Source organism: Tupaia chinensis, unplaced genomic scaffold (genome assembly GCF_000334495.1).
Source record: "Tupaia chinensis unplaced genomic scaffold, TupChi_1.0 Scaffold138425_1, whole genome shotgun sequence".
In the NCBI taxonomy this organism is placed as follows: Eukaryota; Metazoa; Chordata; class Mammalia; order Scandentia; family Tupaiidae; genus Tupaia; species Tupaia belangeri.
Window position 1 is genome coordinate 689856 of NW_006198322.1, and position 10155 is coordinate 700010.

At 57.1% G+C, this 10155-nt stretch overlaps 1 protein-coding gene across 1 annotated transcript in view; it reads left to right on the forward strand.

Annotated features, from left to right (window-relative positions):
• LARP6 (La ribonucleoprotein 6, translational regulator) overlaps nt 1–4789 on the forward strand; it is a gene marked incomplete in the record, with an annotated part of 7282 nt that extends 2493 nt beyond the window's left edge. Inside the window, 1 exon segment of the mRNA XM_006161323.3 lies at nt 3237–4789. Coding sequence (XP_006161385.1) covers nt 3378–4304 — 927 coding nt within the window.
• Nucleotides 4790–10155: the final 5366 nt, after the last annotated feature.

Sequence of the window (10155 nt, forward strand, 5' to 3'; positions counted from 1 at the left end):
GGGACCAGCAGTTAGCATAACGGCTATGTCGCTGAACTCCCACGTAGTCGACCACCGTTCAAGTCCCAGACCTGGTGGCTTAAAACTCACGCTGGGCGCGTGTGCATGCGTGCCCAAGATCCCGAGAGGAGAATGGAGGAGAAGGGATTGCAGCGTGGCCATTCCCCCCGGGGGGGTGGGGGTGATTTCTCGCTTTCTGTCTCTCTGTCTCTGTCTGGCGAGCGTACACGCCCTATAGCAAAAACCTCTCAAAAAAAAAAAAAGAGTGACTGCCATCTGGGCAGACCCCGCTTGTCCCTGCTGTGACAGATGCAGCATCTGGGCTGTGAACCCCCTGCTTCGCAGAGAGCTGACAGACCAGTTGGAATAAGAACTCCGTGCCTCCCGTGGGGGCATCCCTGGAGTGGAAAAGCACATGCAGCTGTTGCAACACAGGATACGTAACGAGTGGGCCCCGGCCAAGTCGCCGGGCTTTGTCAGCAAGCACTGGGAAGTGAGCTCTTCTCCCCGGAGCACTTCTTGGCCCCACCACTGGTGAACTGCCCTCAGCCCTTGCTCTTTCCTTCAGTCACTCCTCACACATCCGTTCTCTCTGCCGAGGGCTGCAGTAGGCACAGGAGGTACAGGATGAATGTGGCACCCCTGCCCTTGAGAAGCTCGCAGTCCCATAAAGGAGAGAGATTGGTGGAAAATGACAGTGTGACCCTCAACCGCGTGACAAGAGGAAGACCGTGTACGTTGGCAGCTGGTCGATCAGAGCAGCTAACCCTGCCTGGACAGCTGAGAAGTCTTCCCAGAGGTGGTGACATTGAAATAGGATCCTGGAAGATGAGGAGGGGCTTTCAGGGTACAGGAACAGGGGAAGGGCAGGGCGTTTCCCGCCCAGGCAGTGAGCATGTTCTCACGTGGCAAGTGTCTGCGGGACCTCAACAACCAGCCAGAGAGTGACCTGTGCATTCCTTTTTGTTTTTAAGGTTTTTGTTGTTGTTGTTGTTATTTATTTATTTACTTATTTAGCCATAGGATGCATGTGCTTGGCAGAGGGACTGAGAGTGAGAAATCACTCCCCGCGGGGATGGCCACGCTGCAGTCTCTTCTCCAGTCTCCTCTCCAGAGTTTGGGCACGCACACATGCCCAGTGTGATTTCCAAGCTGCAAGTCCAAGACTTGAACTGTGGTCAGCAACGTAAGAGTCCAGTGCCTTAACCACCATGCCACCTGCTGGCCCCAGTCTTGCATACTCCAGGGACTCCAAGTCAGCCCGTGTTCCTTCCTTTTTATGCTGCTGCTTAAGGACCTACTTAGAAGCATTCTTCTGTCGAAATCCGGCTGCAGAGCAGAGACAGATATTCATCACCTCCGGAATCAGAGCAAAAGCCCTTTGTTCTAAAGGACTTTCCATTAGTCGCAGTCGAAACGGGTGGCCAAAGTAGCCGACAGAGAAATCCCATCGATCCTGAAAGTCTTGCGAAGTCCTCGTAGTAACTGCACAGGGACCGAAACGCCTGGGTCCCTTTGCTTTTCCTGGTGGTGCCTGTACACGCCTTATTAAGGGTCACGGCCACAGCTGGGGGGCTCAGTCACCACGCGTCCCCAGTGGGCCTCCCCGTGGCCGTGCAGCCTCACCCGAGCCTGCCTTCTCTCCATCGGACGTGGTCTCCAGAAACGTCTATGACCCTCGGAGCAGGGCCTCGCCTTCCCCAGCACCCGGCACCCCAGCGGGCTTCGGGATGACCAGGTGGCTGCTGCTCCTGTCCTCAGTGTTTCCTGTTGGGCTGTTTTGAAGAAAGCTCCACTTTTCCCCACAGAGAGCCATTGCCCGCTGTCCCACAGCCGTGCTGAGCTGCTGTCACCTTCCTCCTCTGGATTCCCAGTCAGTTCTGTCCCCGAAATCCGACCCTCGGGCTGGGCCAGTGGTCAGTGGCTGATTCTGTGTGTAGGTGACTCATGGTTCCTGCCCCGAGGGCCCACAGGCCACAGCCTCAGGGACAGCTTTTTCTGCAGGACGCTGTATTAATGGCTCTGCTGGGACTTCCTCTGAGTTTCCCGAGGGTCCTGCCTTAGGCTTGGGAGCACCTGGAGTTCCTGGCTCCGTTTCCGTTTCCGAGCAGTTCCAGACCTGGCTGCAGGGCGGGCCATCTTGCCATGCCAGGTGCAGGTCACCACCCCCTTGTCTCCCCTGCTCCTCTGGGATGACTAATTCCCCCGGCACACTCTCCACCGGAAGCAGGAGGACATCTAGAGAATTACAGTTTTAATATAAATAGAGCTTTCATGTGCTGCAGACGACTCCGTTTCCATCCCAGCAGGAGGAGGGAGGGATTATTTCATCATTCTTCGTGAGACCCAAACTGGACTGACTTCCTAGTAGAAACAGCCTGCATCACGCTCAGGAGACACCGCAGTCAAATGTGAAAGATCTTCTGGAACCTCATATCAAATGCAGAAATAACAACAGCTTCTGAGAGGCGTGCAGATGTTCACATTGCAAGGAATGTTTGAAATTGATAGCGCAAGTCCGAGCTGGAGACCGTTCTGAGTTTTATATATACATGTGTGTGCGTGTGTTTATGTAATCCCCATGACAACTCGGTAAGGCAGGCGTGTTAGCATCTCTATAGATGGGGAAGTCGTGGCACTAAGAGAGTGGATAACTTGCCAGGCCTTGCTGCCAGTGGGGCTGGGCCTCGGCTCTCCACGTGCACAGCCTTGCCTGGGAGCCTGCAGGACTAACCTCCACACGTCCTGGGATCGAGCACTCGTCCCGGCGTGCTGTGGGCAGGGCTGCCCTCCACTGTGCTGCCGTGTTGGAAGTCGTGGAAAGCGTGTTCATTCACGTACGCGTCAACCAGGGTTCTGAGTCACACACCTGCCCGGTGGGAGTCTAGAGGCCAGTGTCACAGGGGTAAGGAAGGCAGGAGGGAGAGTTTTTTTCCTTTTCTTTCAATAGGACACATGCACTTGCCAGAGAGAGAAGAGAGAGAGAGAAAGAGAGAATCTGCACCCCCTGAGAGATGGCCACACTGCAGTCCCTGGGTACACACGCATATGTGCACATGTGCTTGATTTTCAAGCTGCTGGGTCCAGGACTCGAAATGTGCGGTTGCCAAGTGGGATCCAGCCACTTACCCTGCACGCCCTCTGCTGGAGGGAGGCGCTGCCTTCGGGAGAGGTGCTCTTGAGCGTGCGGGTGGGCCAGGACACCAGCCATTACTGCCCTGCTTTGTGTTCTTCAGGTGAAACACCTCACCCGGGACTGGAGGACCACCGCGCACGCCCTCACGCACTCGGTGACCCTGGAGCTGAATGAGGACCACCGGAAGGTGAGGAGGACCACCCCGGTCCCGCTGTTCCCCAGTGAGAACCTGCCCAGCAAGATGCTCCTGGTCTACGATCTCCACCTGTCCCCCAGGCTGTGGGCCCCGGCCGCCCCCCAGAAGAATGGGCGGGTGCAGGAGAAAGTGATGGAGCACCTGCTCAAGCTCTTCGGGACCTTTGGGGTCATCTCGTCAGTGCGGATCCTCAAGCCCGGGAGGGAGCTGCCCCCCGACATCCGGAGGATCAGCAGCCGGTACAGCCAGGTGGGGACCCAAGAGTGCGCCATTGTGGAGTTCGAGGAGGTGGAAGCGGCCATCAAAGCCCACGAGTTCATGATCACAGAATCCCAGAGCAAAGAGAGCATGAAGGCTGTCCTGATTGGGCTGAAGCCCCCCAAAAAGAAGCCCCCCAGAGACAAGAACCATGACGAGGAGCCCACTGTGACCGTTCACCTGAACAAGTCCCTGAACAAGAGAGTCGAGGAGCTTCAGTACATGGGCGACGAGTCTTCCGCCAACAGCTCCTCGGACCCTGAGAGCAACCCCACGTCCCCGATGGCTGGCCGGCGGCATGTGGCCGCCAATAAGCTTAGTCCTTCTGGCCACCAGAATCTCTTTCTGAGCCCCAACGCCTCCCCGTGTTCAAGTCCTTGGAGCAGCCCATTGGCCCAACGCAAAGGAGTTTCCAGAAAGTCCCCCCTGGCAGAGGAAGGCAGACTGAACTCCAGCACCAGCCCCGAGATCTTTCGCAAGTGCATGGATTATTCCTCGGACAGCAGCGTCACCCCCTCGGGCAGCCCCTGGGTTCGCAGGCGCCGCCAGGCCGAGATGGGGGGCACCCAGGAGAAGAGCCCTGGGCCGAGCCCACTGCTCTCCCGGAAGTTGCAGACTGCAGAGAGGGTGCCTGTGGGGGTGCTGAGGCTGCCCAGGGGCCCTGACAACACCAGAGGCTTTCATGGACAGGAGAGGAGCAGGGCCTGCGTGTAAATACCTTCTATTTTTAATTCCAGCTTCTTTGAAAACTGCCTTTGTTTTCAAAGCTCTCACAGACACCTGGCATGACATAAGATGGGACTCGTCCCCTTGAAAAGGTTTCGTACACACGTCGACCTCTTAATTTATACATTTGCAATGTGCGTAACGTGTCCGGTACGCTGTGGCCGTAAGCCACCTGCCGGGTCGAACGCCCAGCCCTCCCAGCATGGCTGCTTCCTGTTGTTTTGACGATGCTTGACGTGTGAGTGTGATGGCTCTGAAGGGCTGTGGGACAGAGACCCCTAGGGAAGGTCTGGACTCAGGCCTCTTCTTCGGGACAGAATGTCCCCCCGCGGTGACAGCTGTCCTCAGCCGTGAAGCTTCCCGAGCACCCAGAGGCGTTCTGTAGTGTAACGGCAAGCCATGAAACCGGGAGCGTGGGGTCTTGTCGCCCCGGCGAGTGTTACCTGTCACGTGAATAAATAATAAAACTCTCACCGAGCACTGGTCCCGAGCTCACAAGCCATGCCTACAGAGGTCTGCCCCCATTGACAGAGCTGCAGGAATGTCACGAGGCCCTCGGGCTTAGCACAGACGTTCCCTCAGCATGCCCTGTGTGGCCCGGGTTCTCCTGGGAGCTCCTGGCAGCCCGAGAGGCCTCTCCTCACAGAGGATCTCACCAGCCAAGGCAGCTTGGCATAGACGAATGGGTGTCTAGATATGGTCTGGGACCTGGAAACCTGCTAAAAATTTAAGTTCTGGAACCAGCAGGTGACTTGGTGATTAAAGCATTGGACTCCCACATGGTGAACCACAGTTCGAGTCTTGGACCCAGCTGCTTGAAACTCATGCTGGGCATGTGTGTATGTGTGCCCCAAATCCTGACAGGAAGGAGGAGAAGGGGTTGCAGTGTGGCCATCCCCAGGGCGTGATTTCTCACATTCTCTGTCTGGTGAGCACAGACTCCCTATGGCAAAAGCCTGAAAAGATTTGCCTGTTCTCGGGTCCTACCTATGGCCTCCGGAGTCAGAGCCTCAAAGGGCAAGCCCTCATGACCATGATGTACGCTGGACAGAGGGGGACACGGGTCAGTCTGTGTGACCCTGGGAGTGTCCCGGCCTCCCTGGTCTTCCTGTGGCGTGCTCGGTCATGAGGTCAGTCTCTGGACTGCAGCAGGCCCCGTCTGTGTCAGCGCCTTTCCCTCCTCGTCCGCGTTATTGTCAGCAGCGCCTCGGCAACAGAAAGGGCCCTGGCGCGGATCGCAGCTGCGGCTTACTCACGGCCTCTGGGGAGTCGCTAGAACTGCCCGAGTGTGAGCAGCGATAGAGCCGAGGGGCAGAAGCGAGTGTCCACGCCTTACCTTATCTAGTCCTCCCAGCACCCACGGAGGACGTTTCAGGTGTTATGTCCGTTTTATATCAGAAACCAATGAACCTTGACGTGGGTATGTCGTCCTCCGTGGCTGCTTCTAAACAGAAATGCCTGCCACTGGGCAGTCCTGTTCCTTTATTTATCTTGGCTGCAGGGTGTGTGCGCTCACCTGAGAGCAGGCAGAGAGAGGGAACATGAGCAGCACCCCTCCGGGACGTGGCCACTCCGCAGTCTGTTCTCCCCCCTCCTTCCAGGGTTTCGGGCATGCACACGCATGGGCCTGGTGTGTTTCCCAGGTCACCGTGTCCGGGACTTAAACTGTACAGTAGGCCATGTGGGACCAGCACCCCAACCACCAGGCCCCCTGCCGCACCAGGACTTTGTCAAGCACGAAAGTTATTGGCTCACGGTCTGATGGCTGGAAAGTCCAGGAGCATGGGGCTGGCATCCGGCTGGCATCTGGTGCCGTGTCACACGTGGTCGAGAAAGCCAGGAGGAACGTAGGTGCGTACGGCGACAGGGACCTGTGGCAGTCTGCTTGTTCCCAGCAGCCTGCTCATGGGGACTGGCCCACGCAGACTCACCTCTCCCTCAAGAAGGTTTTCTTTTTTTTCTTTCTTTTTTTTTTTTTATAAAGTTTTTGCTATAGGGCATGTGTACTCACCAGAGAGAGACAGAGACAGTGAGAAGGGAAGTGAGAAATCACCCCCCTGGGACCAGCAGTTAGTGTAATGGCTATGTTGCTGGACTCCCATGTAGTTGACTGTGGTTCGAGTCCTGGACCCGATGGCTTAAACTCATGCCTGGGCGCATGTGCGTGCATGCCCATGATCCTGAGAGGAGGATGGAGGAAAAGGGATTGCAGCGTGGCCATCCCCTCTGGGGGGTGAGTTCTCGCTTCCTGTCTCTCTGTCATCTCTGGTGATCACATGCACCCTATAGCAAAAAACCTCTTCAAAAAAAAAAAAAAAAAAAAAAAAACAACAAAGAAAAAAAACAAGGGGATGGCCATACCACAATCCGTTTTCCTCGCTTCTCCTCCTAGGATTTTGGGCATGCGTGCACATACACCCAGTGCGGTTTTCAAGCTCCTGGGTCTGGTACTTGAACTGTGGTCAGCCATGTCGGAGTTGAGAGCCATAACCTCTATGCCACCTGCTGGCCCCAAGAAAGTTTTAATCGACCCATTAGGGCAGTGCCTCTCAGAGCCTAACCCTGCCCACCAGGCCCTGGTCCCTCTCAGCACCAGCGCATCGGAGACCAAGCTTCCAGCACGTGAATCTTGAGGAACAGCCCTCTCTAAGCCGCCCGTAATTAATGTGTCCAGGGTTTAGCCGCTGGGTTGCCGAAGCTGAGCTTGCCCCGGCGTGACTCTGCAGCCCGTCTTCACCAGCACATTTCCGAAGCTTACCATCCTGTTCCCAAAGAAGCAACCACAGATGGGGCTGATACTGTTCAGCACCTCCTAACTGCTAGGTGTTTGGTCGGACACATGGCTCCACGCGCCCTCCCGGTGTTTCTACAAGGCGCTGTTGTACCAGTTTGACGCCTGCAGCCACGGAGGTAGGAAAATAACACTCACCTCAATCAATTGTGAAAGGGAAGAAGAGAACGTGTCTTTTAAATTATCCTGCTCTGTACAAATTAGCAGATGATTATCATCCAGGTGGTTAAGACGGTGCCTCCCTTGAGGCCCGGAAATCCTATTAGGAAACGCCTCCTGGAGCTTTTCGGATTTGGTTTCTGTCTGGAGCCGAGGCTGCCAGGCCTCCTGACCCTGGGCAGTGCCCTGGCCCTCTGCATCCCTCCCTGTGGTCTGCTCCCATTGTCCCCTCTGGGCCCTCCCGCAGCCGCCCCGCCTGCCCCTTGACCTCCAGGCCATCTGGACCTTGCTAGCTCTTCGTGGCCGGTCACATTTAACATTAAGCCCGGTTAGGCTCCAGCACACAAGCCGCAGCTTGGTCTTTATATAAACAAACAGGAGCATAGGTACTTTCAAAATTGCTGCACCCTCAAGGCCAGCAGGTGGTGTGGTAGTTAAGGTGCTGGAACCCCACGTGGCTAACTGTGGTTCGAGTCCCCGACTCAGTGGCTTGAGAGCAAGACTGTGTATGTGTGTGTGTGATTGCCCAAAATGGCAGGAGGAGAAGAGAAGGATTGTGGCAGGACCATTTCTCTGGGGGATGACTTCTCATCTTCCCCATTCTCTGCCTTTCTCTGTCTCTCTCTGATGGGTGGACACATCCTATGGCAAAAACCTGAAAACAATGTAAAAAGAACTGCACCCTAAGTTTTCTGTGGGGGTGCAGATCTGTCTGGGGCATTGCCCGGAGTGACTCTGGAAAGAATGAGGCCGGCCGGCGCTAGCCCTCACTGGATGACACTGCTCCGCAGGCTTGGGCTTCACGGGGGCCAGGTTTGATTCCCAGTCCTCCCTGAAATCAGTGTGGAGGAGGCTGAGGCAGGATGATTGCAACACAGCAAGGTCCTGCCAAAGAGGAACACGTGGCACACGTGCACACACACACTGCCCACGAGGAACCCTGATCTGGGGTCAGCAGCCCCGAGGCATGGCATTTCTGGCAAGCGACCGTTAGCTGTGAACAAGTCATGTCTGTTTGGTCCGTGGGTTCCCCATCCGACCAGTGGATACCCCTGAAATTGGTATGCGTTCCTTCCCTAAGGCCACTTGTGTGCAAGTGGTTCGTGTGCAGAAAAGTGCTCTGTGGGTGTTAGCCTTCACTTACCTGCTCTCCGAGCTTCCCTTTTGATATGATGCCTGCAGTCACTAGAGACAGAGGGAAGGTGAGAAAAGTGATGGTCCCTTCTCCATTCTCCTCTCGGGATTTGGGGCATGCACACACATCTTGCGTGTTTTTCAAGCTGCTAGGTCTGAGACTTGAACCTAGCAGTCAGCTATGTGGGACCCAGCTGCCTTAACAACACGCCATCTGCTGGGCCCCTCCTTTCTTTTGCTATGGTAATTTACTCAGGCCTGGCATTAGAATCACACAGAGAGCTTCTGGAACAGCCTGTGGCCCACCGAGGTGTCTAACTGGTCCTGGGTGAGGCCTGGGCATGAGTGTTTCTAATGCCCTCCATTGGCTCCTGTGAGCAGGCAGCTTTGAGGGTGCTGGTTCCTTACAATGCGGAGGGGAGACCAGTGCGGAGCACGGGGTAAGTGCTGTTTCTAGAAACTGACGCCCACGTGCCTGACGGTGGCTCCAGTCCAAACCCGGTGGCATGAAAAGCATGCCAGGCACATGTACCCGTGTGCCCAAGATCCTGTCAGGACACAGTCTTGGGGGAAGGGGGTTATGGCATGAATACGCCCCCGTGGGGGGCGATTTCTCTCCGTCCCTCTCCCAGGGGAGTGGATGTGCCCTCTGCAATTGAAAAGATGCAGAGGGAGCCTTGGGGACATTCATTCCCTCCTTTTGTCCAGGGTTGTCCTGGCCTTCTCTAGGCGTCTCCATGTGGCACTGAGTGCCTGGGGTCTGCGGCCCTGGGTGACATGCACCTTCCACAGCACTGGCCTGACCTCCAGAGGACTTGGCCCTCCTGTGTGTCAGCACAGCCGGCCTCCCCAGAACAGTGGAGCTGGGACTCACCAACAGAGCTCTTTCAGATGTTTCCGTTTTTAATGAACACTGGCTCCCTCTCCACACGGGTGGGGAAGCCTGTCCGGCGCCTGCAGGCGAGGTGCTGTTGGACACCTACACTCCACACATGTCCACAACACCACCTCGTCTGGCCCCTTCCCCTCCACGCACACGCCATCTCCTCCTGCCTTCCCTGGCTCAGCGGTGACGCCACCGTCCCCAGGTCACCAGGCCGGGACGGGACCCCATGGTGCACTGAAGAATGCGGGTTCCGCGCCCCCACTGCCTGCTGCTGCGCCCTGGTGACCTCTGGCAGATGACTTAGGCTCTGTCTCAGCTTCCTCTCCGATTAAAGGCGAGTGGTGGAAGTTCCTACCTCACAGGACTCATTGGCGTTTAACGGGTTGATGCCCGTCCCAGGCTCAGTAACTCGCACTGAGAAACGCACCGGAACGTGGCGGTGCCTTCTTCAGGCCCTCTCCGCGTCTCCCACGTCCCAGCTCGGAGTGTGTCTTCCATGCACCCCCTCCCGGTGCTTGCCTGGCTCCACACATCTCCCCGTCCGCCTGTCCCCTGCCGGCCACCAAACGGCGCCCCTAGACAGTTCTCGCCCAGCTCCCCTACTTGAAAGCATGCTGCTGCCTCTTCCTGGGTGTAGAGGAAGGCCCAAGCCCTCGAGCCCGGCCGCCCCGCACAGAGGGACGCCCAGGGCCCCACAGAGGGCGCCCACGCCCGGCACAGAGGGACGCCCGGGGCCCACGCAGAGGGACGCCCACGCTCAGCACAGAGGGACGCCCGGGCCCAGCACAGAGGGACGCCCGTGCCCCGCACAGAGGGACGCCCGGGGCCCACGCAGAGGGACGGCCCGGCGGAGCGCAGAGGGGCGCCCG